The following is a 21,089-nucleotide window of genomic DNA, read 5'->3' as shown; positions in this document are numbered from 1 at the left end:
ATCCCTCCATCTTTGCTAAAATCTTTGTTGTCTTCTTCCCACCCGCAGGGTAAAGCCATCGGCGTGGGCATCGGCTGCATCCTCGGTATGTTTCCCCTCCTCTTCTTCAAGGACGAGGATGAGAAGAAAGAAGGCCAGACGGAGGTGAAGGAGCAAACGCAGTTGCCACCTGCTCCAACAGAGAGCAGCAAAAACTGAGGCGAGGCTAGAGACAAATACTATTCAGAATCCGTTTGAATGCTTGACTTAATCTGACGCCGACTGCTCTCGCCTTGTGCGCTGGAGCGTATGGTAATATCAGTGAACTCCATACGGTCCAATCGCACGGCTCAGTCGAACTATCTGAGGTATTCTGAAGAGGATTTTAGATAATATTCGATCACAAACTCTGAACTTAAGCACAGGAGGCTCGTCATCTCTCGAAGAAACGACTGCTGCTACCTGATCCCGTAACCTCACTTCGTCTCGACTGACCGACACGGTCATTTGTCTAAGACACCTCCTCTTACCTCTGGCTATAGATGGCTAGATCGCATATAGGTTAACTGACAGCTTCATGCACCCCCTGAAATATTATAGGAGAAAACCCAGTTAGAGCTCAGTCGTGTTATAAAGTTCTTGTTTTCTGTCAGAAATCTCGAAAACCTTACAGGGAAGACGGAACAAAGTCAGTTTAGTGTTCCAGATCAGCCAATGTTTAAACACCTTTTCCGTGTTTCCCTGTCAGTTTTTGGTGGTTATAAACCAAGAACACGGTGTCTTCAGTTCCTAAAACATGTAAGCTTCTGGATTTGAGCAAGTCCTGCCTCATCCACAGACCTTGACAACTAGTCCGCTGCAGGTGGTTAAATCTGTAACACCTGAAAGCTTCTTCTTCTCTTCAGTGGTGCACTGCATATGCACACCTCTGCCAAAGGGTTCACACAAATCACTGAAGAAGTGAAATGTATTTAAAAGTCCTACAAAATATTTTAAAGAAGAGGCAGAGGGAGGAAGAGGCAGTGAACAACGATATGAAGTATAAACTGTGGATCACCTGGATCCTCTTTCCTCATTTGCACTGATCCTCCGGTTCATATGTCCACATTTGCACCCACTGGACGAAATACAATATATCCCCCTCAGAGGTGAGATGATATTCAACCTCTTCTGAAAACAGCCACACGTAGAGGTGGAGGTTTGGGGGGAGATGAATGTTATTTTGCATAACGTGACTGCTGTAGTGTTTTCATTTTGTGAGATTAACTGTTACGGTGTGTGCAGACGGGCTGCATTTCTTCCTGTCCCTCACTTCTATTGTGTGTTACTGCCCTCCGCTGGCCGATAGATGGAGATCTAGTTGTTTTCTTTCAACTTGGTGGACCTGCTACGACGACACCCCCCCCCCCCCCCCCCCCCCCACACACACACACACACACACACACAGGCTTTAATTCGCCACAGCTCCCACAAACCTTAGCTGCTAGTCTCCCCCGGTCATAATTTCCAACTTTCCTCACATCGCTCATCACCCTGTAATTATTTTCTGAATGATTCTCCTTCAGGAGCTGCACTGAAGAAGTGTTTAGAAATATACGAGAGGCAGCTCTGCGTCACAGCAAATGTATTTATTTTGTTATAATATTCAGACTGGTATTCATGTACGTTTGTATTGTGTTTCTTCTATATCTCAAAGGGCCGTGAAAATATTTATCAGCACAAAATATACCTGCGTGAGTATATTTTAGCAGCTTTCTATGCCATGAAGGACCCAGCGGCTGACTGCTTTATGTTACAGTCTGAACTCACTACGCTTGTTCTAAAAAGACTAAGGAGACCCTGTATACCCTGTATATGACTGTTTTCAATATTTACCGCGTGGGTAAGAGTGATCCTGAAGAATGATAATAATGAAGAAAATGAACGCGTACATATATGTAGCTAGGATTTTTGAGTTTTTTATCTTGATTGCTTGATATCCACCTTGCATGCACTGTTAATAAAAAGAAACCTTAATTTAATTAAAAAAACAGTATGTTGTAAGGTTGTGCATCACAGCAGGATGACTCACTGGTGGAGGATAAAGGAGAGGTAAAGTACTCATGCTGGAATAAGATGCACAAGTTATTTAAAATAAATAAAAACTATTTTGTGGCCACAAAGAATCATGTGCTTCAATTTAAGATGGCTAGCGATAAACTTCAGTTGCTTAAAATTGGATTGTCTGTTCAAAGCAAAAAGGATTTTATGAAGGATGGGAAAGGTTTGCAGTAATAACAGCAATTTGCCTCTTTGAACCGCGCCGTTAAATGGCCTGTCCCAGGCTTTAAGGCTCTCTTCAGTGTGCCAGCCGCAGTAAAAACATATAATCTCAGTTAAAGTATGGTAATACTGCCTTTTCCTGGATACCATTTAAAATACACGACTGAAGTTATTGTGCTATTGAGAGCCAACAAGATCTCCAGTTCACAGAAATTTTGAGCTGCGATCTCTTTTTGTTGTTGTTGTTTTTTGAAAATAAGGTAGAAAAAAAGAAATGTTTGAATCCAGCATGCTGCAGTCAAATGCATGCATTGAGGATCTTTTTTGTTTGACGTTCTGGTGTTCCTCGAATGCTGTGAGTTGGTAAGTTGTTTAAATTCATTGCATTGGTACAAGCAGGAGCTGAGATCAGCTTCATCTCTCTAGGAAACTTCATTTTAGCCGAGAATAATCAGTTTGCCCAGTTGCTCCTGTGTCGTGATGGAGTCCAAGGGGCTGAAAAATTCATGTTTTGCTGTCTGTGAAGGTAAAGATGTGCTCTGTGCAACTGTATAAAGAATAGAACCATTAAAATAATCCTTAAATATAATGTAGACGGATAAAACTGGTGTAGATTATAGGAGTGTGTTGCTGTGTTTTGTTTCAGAATTGATCTGCTTTGATTAAAGTTGCGACCTGGCTGCAAACATCTTCCCTAGTGTGGACTTTGCCAGAATGTTCTGCATGAGGACGCTGTTTTTAAATGTATGTAATGTAAATGCGTGGCCTGCAGCTCTTCAGCCATCAGGCTATCTGCAAATGATGATTAATTTTGCCTCTTCACACCAACGCAGTGGATGTTAAATCAAAGTATCAAGATGGAATTGAAGTGCAGACTTCCAGGTTTAATTCTCAGGGTTTAGCAAAAGTATTTCATTCACTGTTTAGGAATTACAAGCATTTTGAAAGTCATTTCAAAACTTTGCCTTTGGATCATTAACATTCTGTCAGCTTGGGAAAGTGAAGCTGTGCTTTTCTTTATGATCCAGGAACTTCCAGCCTCTCCTCCTTTTTTTAATATCTCTTCCTACTCCTGTGCAAGCGTTTGGATCAAATAGTAGCAAAGATTTAGGAGGACTAGCACAGAATGCATGAACAAATGAAAGACAAGGACTGAGCCTGAACAATAAGTGGAGGCTTTTTCTTGTTTTATATTGTTCATTAAGGACAGTTAAATTTTGTTTTGTTATTTGTTTCGATGATGAAATGTATGATAATCTTTTCTTTTTTCATTCTGTAATTTGATCAAACTTCATAGATTAGTCATTTTTTCCTTTCATCCTGTACATTTTTGTAGCTTGTGTGGAAAACTTATCCAACTTGTTTACACATTTTTAGGTGACAGGTTGAGGATTTCTAAGAAATATGCAAACACTACAGCTGACTAAAAAAAGGTGCATACTCTCAACTTTTCTAATCCCTCTAGATGATTGGTTATATTTGCAAAAACTAGCTATGCAAGCATCCATACTTTTCTGATCAGCTGTTGTTGTTTTAATAACAGCTGAGGTATTTGAGTCTCTCTAAAATGAAAACAGTCAGGCAGTGTAGTGATTGTTCACTTCATTTTATACATGTTTGTTTTCCTCTCGTCTTGCCTCACAGTTGTCATTACGTGACTGAATTCAGGCAGAATCACTGCACACGCGCACACACACACCCACACACGTCTGTGTCACATGGGAAAAGACGTGACACAAGGGACAAAGACTGAGCCCCTTTGAGAATATCATCCGAGGTTAAATTGCTGTGGGGAGAGGCGTCGCATGGAGAAGGAGAGCAAACTGTAAGAACGAACACAGCAAATGTTTTCTTCTGACATCAGAAATTGTTTGTTCCTAAAAGAGGTTTTACAGTCACATCTTCAGAGCACAAAAACAAAAAGCGTCTTCGTTATAGTTTATAATAAACCTGCAACAGAGTTTCATTCGAGCTTTATTTGTTACTCAGACTTTCCTCCACACAAAACACTAAAATGGAGCACTGGTGTAATCAGAAAATCTCACATTCTCACAGTCAGTACAATTAGACAGCAAACATCATCAAAGCAAATACAAAAATATCTTCAGTATCGGTATTAAATCATTTAAATAGCTGCTCGTCAACATATTCATACTGTAAATCTGCCCCTCTGCTCGTCTTCCTGCTCTAAAATCACAGCGCCGACACAGAAACCCGTGGAGCCACAAATATGTTGCCGGGTTAATGAGGCCTGTGGGTACCAAGTGTAATACACTCACACTTTTTAGACCCAAATGTACTCATGTACGTTCAAAGATTACCATATTCAAAAAAAATTTAATAGCATTTTTAACTTCCTTTAAAATACCCTGGTATGTCTATTTTTTAAGTGTTAAATTCATGCTTTCTCCTCATCCCAAGTTTTGTGAAGCAGCTGTAACATCACCTGATATGTCAAAAAGTCAAGCCTAAAAGCAGAGCCTTAATAAATTTAAGGGTTTAGTCAGTATGTAAAAAGTGAGCCAAACAGGCGAACATTTTCTGTCGTTATCAAGTTTAGATTAAATTCCAACACGGATAATAAAAAAACATTAAGATTGTTCTTCTAACGTGATTAAACGTGATGCACTAGGCAACTTGTATAATGCATTGTAAGACATTTTCAAATGTGATGCGCATTTTCTTTACAAAACAACATCTTGCACTGCAACTCGTGTTATAACAAACGTATTGAAAAGCTATCACATAGCTTGCAGACAGCACCATTAAAGAACAATCCGACTGTGCCACCTTTAAAACTACTAATGCTCCAAAATCTGTAATCAGTCCTAAAATTTAAAAAAAAAACAAAAGTACTGCAAAATAAATTAAAAAGGCAAAGGTGTCTCGTGTTTACAGTCTGTAATCTGCACATTAACTTCTAGTTTTTCAGCATCATCTGTGCAAAAGGAAACGCTTGTGCAGGGAAGAAAATGAATTCTGATGCAACGCCATCGTGTCACATGGAAAAATGGCTGTTTATGTCAGTCAGATGACTTTTCTTCATGACTTGGCTCAGCTCAGTTCACACAACCACCAGATGTCTCTGTTAAATCAAACCTCCGCTGCTACAAAGAATCACGGAAACATCACTTTTTCAGATCATAATTTCCATTTTGAGCCTTTTCTCAGCTTCCTTGACATTTTGCCAACAGGGACTGAGCACTGTGCACATTAACTACCTTCACTTTTGTCACTGTTAGAGAAAAGGGGACTTTCAGTAGAGGAATAGATCAACTTTACTAATTTAACTATGGGAAGTGTACTTTGGCTTTCAACCAACAGGGGCAAAAGATTTCATTTTATTTCTTACCTTTTCCTTTTTGTTCACAGGGACTGAAGCCAAGAAATATAGAAACTATAAAATACTAGTCTCCTCACCTGAAGGAGCTGCCATACTCATTAAAAACATTAGTAATGGTTAACAGTAATATTAAGGCTTCCACTAAAAAGCTTAAGAGCTCCATGGTCTGATTAGTTTTTCATGTGGTTTTAATCCAAGCCAGTAAACAGTGGAAGTATTGTGACAGTTCATGATTAGGTCCACACACTCGGGGGTCACTGACAGTGGCTGTTGGGATATAACAGTGGGGCGAACCATCACCCACACAGATCTACAAAATCCTCTGGGCAGAGCGAGTGCAGCGGGTGCAGCCTCCTCTTGGCATGCTCCTCTGCAGCCTCACAAGGGCAGCCTTTGTGTGCCGCCCGAATGCGACCGAGTACAAACATGTCTAAGAGCGACTATATGTGCGTTTTTGTTTCCTAGTGTCTATTTATGCATGAGTTTGCGTGTGCATGTGTCCTGGTATTTGTGGCCCGTTTATGAGCTGCAGACCCATTGTGCTGGCTGAGATCCCACCAGTCAGTGGGACAGCACAGATTGAGGACAGGAACGAAAGTGAGTCTCAATACTCTCTTCACACTGTTGTATTGTTGTTGGAGGAGGCAGGCTGGTGCTGGTGAGATGGCCAAGGAGGGAGGAAAAGCTGCAGGGAGCGGGAGTAGGTAAAAGGGGAAAGGGGGTTGGGGGCCAGCATTCTGGTGGCGGTGGTGGTGGTTGTACCAGAACCATTTCCTCAGCTGAGGTTTTTCTTCAGTGTCTGCCTGATGAGCTTCAATCATGGGAGAGGGCTCTCCCCGTACACATCCAGTACCATAAGTACAAATTTCCTTTACTCTGTATAGTCAAAAAATAAATAGCACAATGTTTTCCCATTTCAAGCTGGCTGAATGCCCTAGGGATACTCATTTGTCTTTGAGAGGAGACAGAGTCCTAAAAGCCTGGTAAAAGAACGCGAAGTGAGATTTTCAGTCTTTGTCATTGTTGTTGGAGTGAACATGCTGGCACTGGGCTGAGCACGGAGCGGAGGAGGAGACAGAGGAGGTTTTGGTGGTGGGTTCCCTGGGTTTATGTTTGCGATGCAGGGCGACTGCAGCCAGAATGCTGATTATGTGCACGTGGAAGTACATGGACCTAGGTGGGAAAAACAGAGTGGAACTTTTATTATGTAGGGAAAAAAATGATCCAGCTAGATTTATACTAGATTCATTAATAATTCAGATTAGAAACGAGCAACAATATCACACTTAACTACTAACTTATGACAAGAAACCATGCGCATTGTGTTTACAATGGGGCAAGCAGTCATCATATGTTTCAAAACTAGTCACATGGCAACAACATAATGCATTTAGGCACGTGAGTATGGTTAAGATGACCTGCTGAAGTTCAAACTAAGCAACAGAATGAGAAAGAAAGAAAGGTGAAGTGAGTGACTTTGGATGTGACATGGTTGTTGGTGCCAGATGGCTGGAGTATCCTGAGCATTTCAGAAACTGCTGAGCAACTGACAATTTCCCACACAACAGTCTGGTGGTCCAAATGGTTAAAAATAAATAAATAAAATAAAAATATATCTGGTAAGAAGCAGTTCTCTGGGTAAAAATGCCTTGTTGATGCCAGAGGTCAAAATGGCCAGACTACTTTAGAGCTGATAGGAAAGTAACGGTGATTCACATTATTACACCCAAATAATTACAACCAAGATATGCAGAAGACCATCTCTTAATGCACAATAGTAGCAGAAAACCACACCATGCTGTCAGCTAAGAACAGGAATCTCACAGTGGCTCTCCAAAACTAGACACTGGAAGAACGTTGCTTGGATAAGATGCTGATGAGTTACAATTTCTGCTGCCAGATTCAGACGTTAGGGTCAGAGTTTGGTGTAAACACCATGAAAGCATGACTCTACAAGGCACGCCCTGCATGGTATTAATGGTTCAGGCTGCTGTTGGTGGTGCAATGGTGTGGGGGACCACACCTTGGTACACTTTGAGCCCATTAAGCTCAAACTGACCTACCTGACTATTGTTGCTGACCATGTTCATCCCTTTGTAACCACAATGTAACTAGTTTTTAATGGTGCTACCAGCACAATAACACACCATGCCAAAATGCAGAAAAAATTAACCCCAAAACTGGTTTCTTGAACATGTACTCAAATATCCTCCACAATCAACAGCTCTCAATCTAAAAGCACCTTTGGGATGTGGTAGTTTAGGAAATTCACATCATGGATGAGCAGCAAAGAAAATCTGTAGCAACTGTCATGCTTTTGCATGTCAGTATGGACTAATGAACCTAGGTGAGCCAATGCTGTGAAAAAACTGAAGCAGTTTTGAAGGCAAAAGGGCCTTCAAAGCTATACCATGCTAACAATACCAGTATTAGCATGCTAATACCAGTATTAACATGGTATACCTAATAAAATGGCCAGTGAGTGTGGATTAAAAATTAGTTCTAAGACCATCAAAATACACACGAACATGAAACGTCACCGAATTGTTTTATGTTTTTAAATAGTAAAGGATTTTTAAATACTACATAAACACACAGTTGCGTGCTCCTATATGGTCTACAGGTGTGCAGACAGACATTTACTGCAGAAAATAAGGAAATAAAGGGGATTTATTATGCTAGAGCTAAAGGAGAATCTAGAGCATTGCAAAGAGCAGTCTCGGGGACTTGCCCTTACTTCCTGTCTCTCGCTCAACTGTCAAAGAGAGGAAATGTGGCCAAGAACGGTTTATTGACGCATGATATAAGAACTGTTGACAATCCACTCGGCATGCCTGTGGTTACAGTCAGCGTGATTATGCCTCTTTGGAAGTTTATGGATGTATGTAGAGGGGTTCCTGCTCACCTTCACATGTATGAGTACATAGAAAGATTAATAGAACGCAGAACCACACAGAGTTGAAGCAAAAGGATAATTTGATTAAAGCGGGGTATGACGTACCTGTAATAAACTATAGTGTAGTTAACTGCAAGAAGGAGAAAAGGCATGACCGTGTAGCAGATGGCCAGCTGTGTGGCTGCCCAAGTCAAGATGTCATAACCCAGCTTCATCACTCTGGAGCCCAGGAAGTAATGACGAATTGACCTCCGTATCTGGTGGGGAGAGGCAGACGGACAACAATTATCGTTTAACAGATGACAGGATTAGTGTATTCAAGGAAAACTTTTGTTGAACTATTTAATTAACATGCGAGAAGCAGAAAGTGCCAAGTGCAATAAAAAGTCAGTTAAAGCTGTTCCCAGAGAGGTTTTGTTTGAACAGGCACCAAAAACATTTTTAGAGCCACTTTCATACTGATAAGATATGTTTTTGTTTGTAGTTGTACTGAGGAAACTGAAATATCCTTAATCTTCACAAAGCTACCGTTGTAAATGTAACAAGAGCTGTCCCATCTATTCATGGTCAGTTTGTGTCCATACAGTCCGATTACCTTCCATTTGTATTTTAGAGCATTACTTTGCAGATAATGTAGACAACTTACAGCTCTTGCTGCTATGGTGATGGGGATGGCGGTGAGGAAGGTAAAATAGTACCCTGGATAAACACCATGCCACAAAGCAGACAGGATAAAGGTCAACGCCAAACGGTGCTTTGGTGCTCGGTCATAGCACACCCTGAAAAAGGAACGGGTTGGGAATTTCACTTTTTTTTCCCCCACTTTCCGACTGTGCACACAATTTGATTTCACACTCGCAACACTTACGTTTTAAGCCAAATTCCTGTTCGAATATTCCAGTTGTCTATGAAGGTCTTGAAGCTGGTTGCTGTCTAAAAGAAAAAAGATCAATAGCTACAATAAGAGTGTGCTCCAGTGTCTAATTAACTCACAATTGGACACAGTGCTGAAAGATCATGGTCTCGATTTTAAGCATCTGAAACGCGGCACCTCAATCCCGATGATGTTGAGGTTGCTGATGAGGTCCCAGGATGGCTTTCCATGTTCATCCATCCCAAGGAAACCATATCCTGCAGCATTGTTGACTGCATCAGCTGACAGAGGAAGAAGAAGATCATCACATGACATCCGTGGCATTTGTCCCCAGAAGCAATAAAAAACAAAACAAACTGGCCAAGTAAAACACACAGACGCACTAAATACCCACCTAATGTCCAGGCGAAGTAGAATTTGGGCCTTGCAGCTTGTATGGAGAAGAAAGCATAAGTGAGCCTGGTGAGGAAGGAGGCTTGGCTCACAAAGTCGGGGTCAACGTTGTACTTTATGGGCAAGGACCGAGTGACAGTAAGGAAGAACAGCATACAGCCGGCGCAGACTAGCAGCTTATGACAAACGGCGTTCTGCAGAGAAAGCAAATTACTTCTGAGCACTGATAGAAGCACCATTACAAATGGAGAATATTAGGATTACCATTAAATCTTAAGCAATCAGCATCTATGGCTTAACTTAACCCAAGAGAAACCAGACACAAACTATCAGTTTGTAGCTCTGCTCTAGTGGATACATTTAAAATGTTCACCACAGAAGTTACACATTTTCTTTGAAGCTGAAAAAAGTCCTCCTGGGTACCTCAGTAATATCTGACCTTCTGCGACTATATGTTTGTAGCAGATTTTTATCTAGTCCACATCAGCCAAGACCTTTCTATAGTTTTTTTATGAAAATGAAGCCATGCAAAACTTTAACCTCCCTACTGAAGGTATTTTCTGAGTTATAGGCCCCCATGTAATTTATGCTAAAGAGGTTAAGTTGAAATTTGGTGCTTTTTAGGTAACCTTATTGTTTTTTCCAGCATAACTCTTTAAGTACAACAGCTATCACATGAAACAAATTTCAGCTATTAAAAACTGCAACCAATGTAATTTTACACCCTCTGCAAGTTTTACAATGTAAAGAAAAATCTAATTTTCTATAATCAACTTTCAGCGCTAGCATCACGGGATGCATCATAATTTTGATAGCAACTTTGCACAGATTTCAATTACTATGACAGAGTAACCGAAATAAACATTTATAGCTTAGACGTTTTATTTGTTTTCTGAGAATTCAATAGAGAACTTCAAGGGTGTTTTCACAATGTTGGATAGATAACAGGTCAAAAGAAGTTACATCATAGCAAGGTCGTTTTGCTCTTTAGTCCTTAAAAGTCCTGGCCTGCTAACGTGAATTTTAAGGGCCTGTAATTCCAAAAATATTCATTGTGCGTAGGCGAAATTTTGCACATCTTTATTCAATTTAGACTTCTCTAAACACCTGTTCTAAGTTTTATCTACTCTTGTTTCTGTAGGATATCAAGAAGGCCAGATCCTCATGTCAATTCAGACACGCAACTCTTGCTGTGAACTTGTGTAAACTTATTTCCAAGGAACAGCCAATCAGAAGAAAACTAGCTAAGAAGATGGGGAAGAGAGTCAAAATGAATCAAGTGTAAGCATGCACCACATCCCAGTAAAAGAATTATTTTTGAACTGTGAATGATGTAAAGTAAAGGACAGTTCAAACGCTCTTTCAATAAAACAAGAACAAGAAGTAAAGCCACTGTAGTAAAGTTACAGAGATTCCAACCAATGGAAGACGAAACATATTGCTGGATAAGCATTTAATCCCCCTCCTGATAAAACAATAACCTATCAATATAAAAATGAAAAAAGTTAAAGACTACAAGAGTAGTAACCAGTATTCATGAACTTACCAGAGGTGATGGGTCCTGGGTCTTATTGTAGCCATTCTGCCGATTACTTGAGGCATGCTGCTGCTTGAGCCTCGTGCTGATGTGTCTGCCCTCTATGAAGTCTATGTACTCTTTGTAGTTACTGCATGGCCCCACCAAGACACTCAGAAAGTTCAGATTGTAACTCAGGTACTCGATGAGAGAAGGCCTCACACTACAAAGAGACGAGGCAGAAATCACTGAAAAGAAACAAACCTTTTCGAAACACTAACTGAGATCGCTTTGAGTGAAACGTGACGGTGCTACTTTAGATTTTCTTCCAAGGTGATCTGAGAAATACATGCCATCTAGTTTTAAATTAAACATCCAACAGGTCATGATCAGTCAGCATCATTGCTCGCCTTTAACTCTGTTTCTCTGACCCTGTACATATACCAGCTGCCGAGCAATAAAACGAACCAGGATGGGTATTAAAACCTGACCTAATTCATGACCAAATGTGCTTCCATCCATGTTACAAACTATGTGTAATATTTACAGTACAGGAGAACTTGTATGCAAAACTGGAATAAGGACAATGTCTGGTCCCTGATAAATAAGAACAAAATTAGTCCAGTTAATCGAATATTTAAGTATTATGACAAACACATCAATTACCAGATTTACAGCTACTGGGTTATTGCACAGGTAGGCGGCTATATTTTATGGCTGCTTTTAAAATACATTTAAATTCATTTTAAAACGGCATGCATAGTACAGTCCATTGATAATGTGATTTCATGAATTCACATGCACAAAAATGTTTTTCCATGCAAAACGATGTCTCTTTTCTAAGTTCCCAGCATGCTTTTTTCCATAAATAAACTATTCACCATGATTTCATGTCCTTGTCATTGTCCTTCGTGGCTAAAGGAAAAGAAACAGTTATTTATTCTTTAAATAAGGTCCAAGTTCAGATGCACTGTTAAAGTATCTGCACATCTTTGCTGCACATGTAAACTTTACATTATAGGATTACACTCACCAGTTACGTTATTAGGTACACCTGCTAAACTGCTCCTTAATCCAAATGTGTAGTCAGTCAATGACATGGCAGCCACTTAATGCATTTAGGCATGTAGACACGGTCAATGCTGAAGTTCAAACCGAGCAGTACAGTATAGAATAAAGTTGAATTAAGTGGATTTGAATGTGGTATAGTTCTTATTGCCAGACTGGTGGTTCAGAAAAAGCTGATTTTACTGGGATTTTCTCACACAATTATCTCTGGAGATGGTCAGAAAAAGAGAAAATCTCCAATAAGCAGTGGTTCTCTAGGCAAAAAAGAATCGCTGACGCCAGAGCTCAGAGGAAAATCGCCAGATTGGTCAAGCTGATAAGAAGGCAATAGTAGCTCAAATAACCACTTGTTACAACTAAGAGCTACAGACGAGCATCTGTAAATAGAACATTTATCAACCCTTGAAGCACCAGGTACCACACTGAGGCTACAACTCACACGAGCTCACCAAAACTGGACAGCACAAGACTAGAAAAGGTTACCTGGTCTGATAAGTCTTAATTTCTGGTGCAACATTTGGGTCGGGGTCAGAATTTTGTGTAAACACCATGAAAGTATGGATCCATCCTGGTTTGTATGAACAATTTAGACTGGTGGTGGTGGTGTAGTGGTCTGGGGGCTATTTTTGGGCCACACTTTGGGCCACTTAGCACCATATGCGCATTGTCCAATGGCACAGCCTACTTGAGTATTGTTACTGACAATGTCCATCTCTTTATGACCACAATGTACTCATTGTCTAATGATTGCTTCCAGCATCATATCTCACAGCTCACATCATCGCAAACTGTAGTGGATTCAAAAGACCTCCACAGTCACAGTTGAATAGAGCACCTTTGAGTTGTGATGGTACAGGAATTTGAAATCATTCTGCATAATGAAGGTGTAGCTGACAAATCTGCAGCAGCTCTGTGATGCAGTCATGTTGACAAAGACCAGGGGTAGGCAACTCCAGGCCTCGAGTGCCAGTGTCCTGCATGTTTCAGGTGTGTCCCTGATCCAATCACAGCTGATCTATATGGCCAAATTACCTCCTTAGCATGTCTTGAAGTTCTCCAGACGCCTGGTAACAAACTAATCATTTGATTCAGGTATGTTGACCCAGGGTGAGATCTAAAACCTGCAGGACACCGACACTCGAGGCCTGGAGTTGCCCACCCCTGATATAGACTAAAATTTGAAGAATGTTTCCTGCACCTTGGTGAATCAGTGTCATGAAAAATAAAGAGTTTGAAATGCAAAAGGGGGGCCAACCCAATACTAGCAAGTGTACCTAATAAAGTGGCTGGTATATGTATGTTTATCTATGCAGACTTGAAGGCTAAAATCGGACATAGGAAAATCCCAAAGATCTCTAGTCTGTTAAAATTAGACTCTGTTTAAAAAAAACCACACACACAGTTACCACAGTAAGTTACTAACTTGCTTTGCTGTGTAAACTTACTTTATAGCCATGAGCTTCTGCTCCTGTGTCAACTGTTCAGTCTTCTTACACATACCTGAAAAAAATATGGAGTTGTTGATATCTTTAATTCCCCCCTCCCCCCTTCTCTTGTCCTTCTTTAACAGATGTTTAATTCTGACTCTAAGAGACTTTTTCACTGAAACACTAACAACTCACAATGGAAAAAAAAAAACCACAAATGTTACTAACAACATCAATGACTGCACATTTTGTGGCTCACAATTATGACTTCGACATTACATTAGAAGAGAATCAGAAGGACGCGTTTTAATAAAAGCCTAGGCTAAATGTTTTACAACAGGTGTGAAAATGTGTGTAAAAGCCTGTCATCCCTGTTAAGTTACTCAGACAGCATGCTGTGAAAGGCTTGCCAATGTGCTGAGCTTCCATATGTATGTGTGCATCCACTTGTCTGACTTACCGTCATGGAGCTGGAAAGCCAACGTGGTGAGCTTCTGTGTTACTATCATCAAAGGTCTGGGCAGAGAAAGATGGTAAATTATTGTTTTTAATTTATCTTAAGAAGTTTAGAAATTGATGCTCACAACCTGTGCCTGATTGTAGGTGGGCAAATTTGAAAAGATTTCACTTTAATAATCATTTTAAATTGTATAAATGTTGCAAGTATGATAGCATAGCAATTCTAATATATGTTTTTGTTTTGTTTTTTAAGTGAAAGTAAAAACTTAAGTCATTACCAATTTAAGCACAGCACTTCCCAAGCTCACCGAGCCTCTGTGAGAGACTCTTGGATTTATTTACCATTGTGAATCACTTCATTCTTCTCTAGTTGTGGCAAATCAGGTCACTTATTAATCCAATGCAATACTTTCCTATCCCCAGAGCTTCATTGGATCATCGGGCCCCTTTTAAACCAGCACAGCTAGATTTTCAGCTTATCAAGCACACATTTAGGAAACTCATGTGAATGTGTGTCCACATATAAACTACGTCTCTCTTGCACACACACACTAGTTTGTGTTGGTGTGAGGGCTGCATTGTGTGCACAGCATGGAAAACTGAGGCAGAGAGAGGCTGGCCATGTGGCTGGCAGTGCCAGCTCAGTGAGAGCTGGCAGGGGGCTCTGAAGTAATGTTTTCAGCCAGTATGTGCAAAACTCCAGTACTATAGCATACAGGCTCCATTTTCCATTTTGTACATTATAGAGCGGGCATAGTACCTATGATTTTCATGTCAAGTGTCAATTTCAGTTCATGGAAATGCTCTTGAACAAATGCAAACAGACTTTAGAGACAATGGCTAGATGCATAACACCCTACTAAAGACAGAGCAAGAAATATAGAGGGAAACCAGAAATCTATCAGCATGAATGACTGCTGTTCAGTCTGACTCACACAACCTTTGCTCAGAAACAAAGTTAAGTAGTGAATGTAGTTTGTTTTTTGGGTTTTTTTGTACTGAATTGATACCGAAACATGAAAGTGTATCAAAAAATAAAATAAAATCTGGATCCCTAATTCAATATGGGATCACCAGAGGCTGACTCACAGTCCTGGCTGCTCATCTCTAAAGTCACATGGAGTCTAAATGAGGCTGCCAACAAATTAATCCGCACTGGAACAAGGCAAAGTAGCTGCTGCTGAATACAGAGGCCAGCAAAGTCAGCTGTCGCTTTATAAAGTATAACCACACATAGAAAAACAGACATTTCCAATTAAAATGGGAGGCAGAAAGCAGCCTAAGCTGGGCAGCGTCAACTGTGAACAATGCTGCTGCTATTTTTTTTTTTTCTTCAGTTGTTTTATATGTACACAAGGCTGGGGGAGTCGGTGTGTAAGCTGGTACCACCAAGGGTGGAAACTGATAACGTATCTAAACCTCAAATGTCTCCATAATGTGCTGTCACAAAGAAGGTGTGGCAAAGAGGAGAGAGAAAGAAATGCTTCAGATTTTCCTCACCCAGAGAAGTCAGTGGAAGGTATTCCATAGTTAAAGATGAAGACTCGGCTCACTTGGCACGCAGTCAGATAGCCCATAGATATCACCATGGAATACCTGAGTGGAAAAGAATGACACAAAGTAAATAAAGTAAAGGGCAGTTCAATCAATCGTTTAATACAATACCTAGAAAAAAAGAAAAAGGACAAGCTGGTGTGGTAACAGTTGAGTCACCAGTAAATGCATTTGAGGAGATTAAGAAGTTTCCTTAACTTATGAGTCATTAGAAATTACTGCAAGTGATTGTTGCCTCTCTGGGTTACTTCACAAAAATTAAAAAAAAAAAAAAAAAAAGTGAGCATAATGTTTCTTTTTTTTTAAATATTTGTGCCATTTACACTACCTCTAAAACTTCCAGCATGGTTTAACTTTGACAAGACGCAACTATTTCATCACACTCTCAAATGAAAAACAAAAGAATGAACAGGCACAGGTAAGAACTTGTGTCATTTCTGCAGGACTGAAAACCTGATATTCTGCTTTACATTTCACATTGTCAAAAAATTTTAAACAGTTACAAACATCGGCATATCTTAAAGTAATGATCACCCGTTGTTCTGATCGTTCCCTAGATTGTCCTGGCTTTAACCTAAAATGTTCAATTACTTTGTTTCCCCGTGTCAGTGACACAGAGGTGTGTGTCCAGAAGCCCATGTTGAGTTTACACAGTGTTTTGCCTCCAAAGCCATAGAACAATACCAGTTCTACTTTGCTCTACCTACAGGTAATCCTTGAATACCTCACCAAGATAACCGTACAATTTTGCTCTAGTCATAAAAAAACAAAAAAGCAACAACTGCCAGACACACCTGAGCCATGCTGTCTGAAGTCAACACCCATATCCACCCAGACATAATGGAAAATGTGCATGTGCTCTTAAGAGTTCCACTGAAACCCTGTAAACATGAAAGTTTCAACATCCGCATAAACACCTGCTAGCTATCTTCATGAGTAGACTGGTCAGGCTGGCATGCCTGGCTGCCTGCCTGACGTGTTCTCCAAAGGTTTCATGCCTTTAAAAAAGTACTTTCGTTCAGGCCACATTGGAACAGGAAGACAAAGGGGGCGAGGTGAAGTAGAATGAAGTCTTTCTTGGAATGCGCGGCAGGGAGTGAATGAGTGGTAAACTTCAAGGGCTTAAACTGAGCAACTTAGCCCACCTATGAAGTAGAGATGGACCGATCCGATATTACGTATCGGTATCGGTCCGATACTGACCTAAATTACTGGATCGGATATCGGAGAAAAATAAAAAATGTAATCCGATCCATTAAATATCACGAAAGCACCTCACAAAACTTGCAATACGCCGTAACTCACCTCAGAACGGCTGTGGCATGCGGGACCTGTCGGTGCTCTGGATAGCATTTGGAGCTTCGCTAGCAACCCGGCATTTCATCTCTGACAAAGTTATCCCCGAGAGAAGTAAAGCAAGTGTGTAAGTCCATCTCTGAATGTTTGTAAAGCATTCCTGCGTTAAGCTTAACAAACGATATATGGAGCGACTGCCTCTTCTTGCTGCTACTTCAATCATGAAACTGCTTAACGATCAGCTGATCGGCTTTTCTGTCGCGAGTCCGTGTCTCTAGTTTGCTTTTGGCCCACTTTGCACCAGAAAGAGGAAACCAGCGGCTGAACAACAGAAGCACGTTTAAGCTTGATCAGCTGTTGTTAGAATGTATTTAATATTACTTTCTACTCCAGGATCTTTTTCTACGTAGCTGACGCTGGTAACTGTGCAGGGGCAGATCTAGCAAAGTTTAGCCAGGGGGGCTGATAGGGCATTAACAGGGAAAAGGGGGCACAAAGACATACTTTTCTTTCTTATTCTCATTTAAAATGTCGAGCTTTTAATAAATAATTATCTGACACCCAAAGTTTTAATTTGATGCAAAATGAATAGAAGTCCATTACTGTATATAGTAACTATTAAGTCTAATATATACCCTAGTAAGCTATAGTACTTTTTCCTTTGGGAAGGTACCATCTGTGCAGTCTGCAATTTTGTTGAAGAAAGATGTTGAATCTATTTAATATTTCTTGAAAAATAATTGATTTCTGTGCATTTTTTTCACACTGCATCAAATTAAGGTTGATTACGTCGATTAAGCATCATGAGGTAGAGCGTGAGGGGTGGTTCCCTATTTTTTATTTATTTATTTTTGTTGTTGCTGGGAGTTGGAACCCTATTAGTTAGGTTGCTTAATATTTATGCTAAGTACTCTTTAAAATACCAGAATAGGGAGGATGGTGTAGGTTTAAGTTTATTAGATTGATCAGTATTGCTGAACTATGAAACATTTTTTTTGCATACAGGTATAACAACTTTAGTGTAGTTGTTGTTTTAAACTTGAGTATGAACTTATACAAAATGCAGCAAGATATTTAAAAAACAGTTTTGTTGATTAAAAAACACTATATCGGATTCATATCGGTATCGGCAGATATCCAAATTTATGATATCGGTATCGGTATCGGACATAAAAAAGTGGTATCGTGCCATCTCTACTATGAAGTGAATGGCTTGTGGGCTGGGTTGATCTCGTCTGGCAAGTTTGACCTGAAAACAGCAACAGCTAGTTCTGCAGCCCTATCATGGTAAACGCAGTCCTGTCAATCACATACCGGCTTGATGAAGCAGGCACGTCAGTCAATGCAACCGGAAAGGTGTGTGTGCGATGAGAACGACTACAACCAGACCGACTAGGCTTAATTCATGGTTACAGGAATTACGGGCAAAAGAGCAACAGTTGCACAATCCATGTAAGAATCCACTGGTGTTTCAGACTTTTGTTTCTGTCTTTCAGAATCCATTATATAGCCATTCCCTAGACTTTTATGTTGATTGGCCTTTGAGGCTTGAATTTACCTGTGCACATTGTTGAGGTCAGCTTTGATGATGATCAGGTAGTTTGCAACAACCACAGCCAGGATGTGAGAGGAATACCTGCAGAAGTGACACAAAACATTCTGTAGGTCTTTTCAATGACACAGGCAGCATGTGCCAATACAACTTAAACACATTTCCCACAGATACCTGCTGCTAAAGCGCTACGATACACACCCATACAAATACATGCGTTTCCAATTTGTCTCATGACCGCATACCCTCAGTGTTCTACTACAATTATAAGCCCAAGGCATTAAAAACATGTTCTAACTGTGCACCCAGGCCAGTTAGTACCATGGCTATTTCAATGTTGTAGTTTAGCATTGTCTTGCTGAAACAAACAATATGCATGTTGTCAGAGTGGCTATATTATTTTGCTCTAAAACTTACATTATTATTAATGTGGCCTTCACAAAAGGTGGATTATACCAATGCCTTGTGCATTAAAGGACCTAGACACCCCAGATGATGCTGTAGTGGCAGGAGGCAGAAGTGTTTTCTTGATCTGGTTCACATGAAGTGTTCCTGAGCGCATGCAATAATTTTTCCTACAGAAGGTCTGTTTTTAGTGCTGCAGCCTGAGGGCCTGAGACCATATTCTTAAAGAACTGTTGATCCAGTGGTCTGGTCTTTTTCTTCTTACGTTGACCTGCTACCATGTTTTAAGCACATATTTTTCCAAGGACAACACCATTTTTTCTTTCAGCATTTAACACATTGCTTTGTAGTATTTTTCCAATTAAACATGTGATGTAAATGATTCATTAATCACTGCATTCTGATTTTATTTAAATCTTATACAGGTGGGCCCACATACAGCCCACTTTGATATTAAGTGAGGCTAGTGAAACTCCCCTTTCTGTCATTGTAAAGACATTTGAATATTTAACCCCTGAGACTTCTTAGTAGAAGAAAAAGAAGTGCCGTTTCAGTACATCTTAGTTGTTCAACATAAGTGTGTGAAATTACAGAAAAAGTTCTGGTAGCTTATTGCCTAGACTGTTCTGTAATTATAAAATATAAAGTTTTTGTTCATTGACAGAAAACACTTTTTGAAACATGGACACATAAAATATCTTTGACTCACATACTGGAGAAAAAAATGAATGGAGCAGTGTGTGAGACAGTGCCATACATTACCATCCAAAGCAGAAGACGAGAAAACCAATACCGAGCAGAGCGGCAACAAAGTGCCTGACCAGGGGACTGACATGGGCCGGGCTGAGGTAGAGACGAAAGCAGAAGGCAGCAGTTAAGGCAAACAGCTGGCATGCCAGAAAATTCACCTGTGTGGGAAGAGATAAAAATGAGGATTGGGGTGAACAGCAAAGAGAGATAATCAACAAACATTTCACGTTTTATACTTTTATAGGCAATTAAGGGCTTTACGGTATATTATCATAGTGTACTATGATAGTGTAAAATTTTTATAGGGACGTAAAACAGCAGCGTATGACACGTTGCAGGACTGTATCGTTATTTTTATTATTAATAATTTTCTTTAAAACGACAGAATTTAGTTTTTGGACAAAGCCTCCAATAAAAGGACAATAATGTGGACGTGGACGACTTTTAAGGAGCCACGGCACGTGTGTCCCACAAGTGACACAAGGTTAATTGACGGAACATCATTTATGACATGAAATTTATTTATTTTTTAAGAAAAAAACCCAGTAATATATCAAAAGATTTAATTCTTCCGAAATAGCCCCACTGACTTGTGACTCACGCTTGTCCTACCTGATCAAGAGGTAAGCCCAAGTATTCACTGACAGGCAGCAGCCACTCGGATCCAGTGGTTTTAAACGGAGTCTGTGCCGGCTCGCCCATCCTACGCAGCTGTTCTGTCACGGCACCTCGGTTTGCCAGGTTATCTTTACGTGTGTTTGTAGCTAACTACGAACTATTTTCTGTGACTGAAATTCATCGTTTTCCCTTGAGCGCCTGTGACAAGTCAAACCAGTCGACAGACCAGGAACACTCCCTCCTCCTTCTTTCCCTCCCCGTCAGTACCAGTCGAGTTAGACAAAGGCAGGCGAAAAATAAATAGCCCTTCCGGTTGCGGCTTACAAAATAAAAGCGAATAGACCGCAGACTTCAACTAACCGCACAAATCTCTTCCAGCCTAAAGTCTTCTTTTAACCATACAATGTCCTAGAGTCCACTATTGATGAATGGAGAGCACAGATTGCTATTGTGTCCAGGCAAACGCAAAGTTGACTTGTGTGCTTTTGTTTTGAAAACATCAGCTTTATCACGAAAGACGAAATTAACCCATAATCCCGTGTGCATTAGCGCCAACATCCTAGTTAAACTTTAACCTTTACTTATGATGTTAAAAGTTTTAACAAGAATGTTGCAGCAGTTTTAAAAACATAAAAAATGTTATTACACATAACTTCCGGTGTTTTTTCGAACTTAACATCTCAGAACGTGCGTTTTC

At 40.2% G+C, this 21,089-nt stretch overlaps 2 protein-coding genes across 2 annotated transcripts in view; one reads left to right on the top strand and one right to left on the bottom strand.

Moving 5' to 3' along the window:
* LOC147318749 (transmembrane protein 65-like) overlaps positions 1-2,940 on the top strand; it is a 42,428-nt gene extending 39,488 nt beyond the window's left edge. Inside the window, exon 8 of the mRNA XM_086310826.1 lies at positions 49-2,940. Within this exon, the coding sequence (XP_086166952.1) occupies positions 49-198 (150 nt within the window). The 3' untranslated portion in view covers positions 199-2,940. The remainder of the gene's footprint in view (positions 1-48) is intronic.
* Positions 2,941-4,202: 1,262 nt separating this feature from the next.
* On the bottom strand, positions 4,203-20,670 carry mboat1 (membrane bound O-acyltransferase domain containing 1). The gene is made up of 13 exons (XM_086310825.1): positions 20,387-20,670; positions 19,787-19,932; positions 18,626-18,703; positions 15,718-15,813; positions 14,219-14,274; positions 13,777-13,831; positions 11,294-11,486; positions 9,749-9,941; positions 9,532-9,635; positions 9,349-9,413; positions 9,127-9,259; positions 8,586-8,737; positions 4,203-6,757 (listed from the first exon to the last, which is right to left on the bottom strand). Exons 1-13 carry the CDS (start codon positions 20,474-20,476, stop codon positions 6,592-6,594), a joined length of 1,527 nt encoding a protein of 508 aa, XP_086166951.1. The 5' UTR covers positions 20,477-20,670; the 3' UTR covers positions 4,203-6,591.
* Positions 20,671-21,089: the final 419 nt, after the last annotated feature.

The sequence above is a fragment of the Aulonocara sp. 'chitande type north' Nkhata Bay genome, linkage group LG11, assembly GCF_057382095.1.
Source record: "Aulonocara sp. 'chitande type north' Nkhata Bay isolate Kocher_YH1m ecotype deep benthic linkage group LG11, A_spYH_male_GT1.1, whole genome shotgun sequence".
In the NCBI taxonomy this organism is placed as follows: domain Eukaryota; kingdom Metazoa; phylum Chordata; class Actinopteri; order Cichliformes; family Cichlidae; genus Aulonocara; species Aulonocara sp. 'chitande type north' Nkhata Bay.
This window is presented reverse-complemented; position numbering and strand designations above follow the sequence as displayed.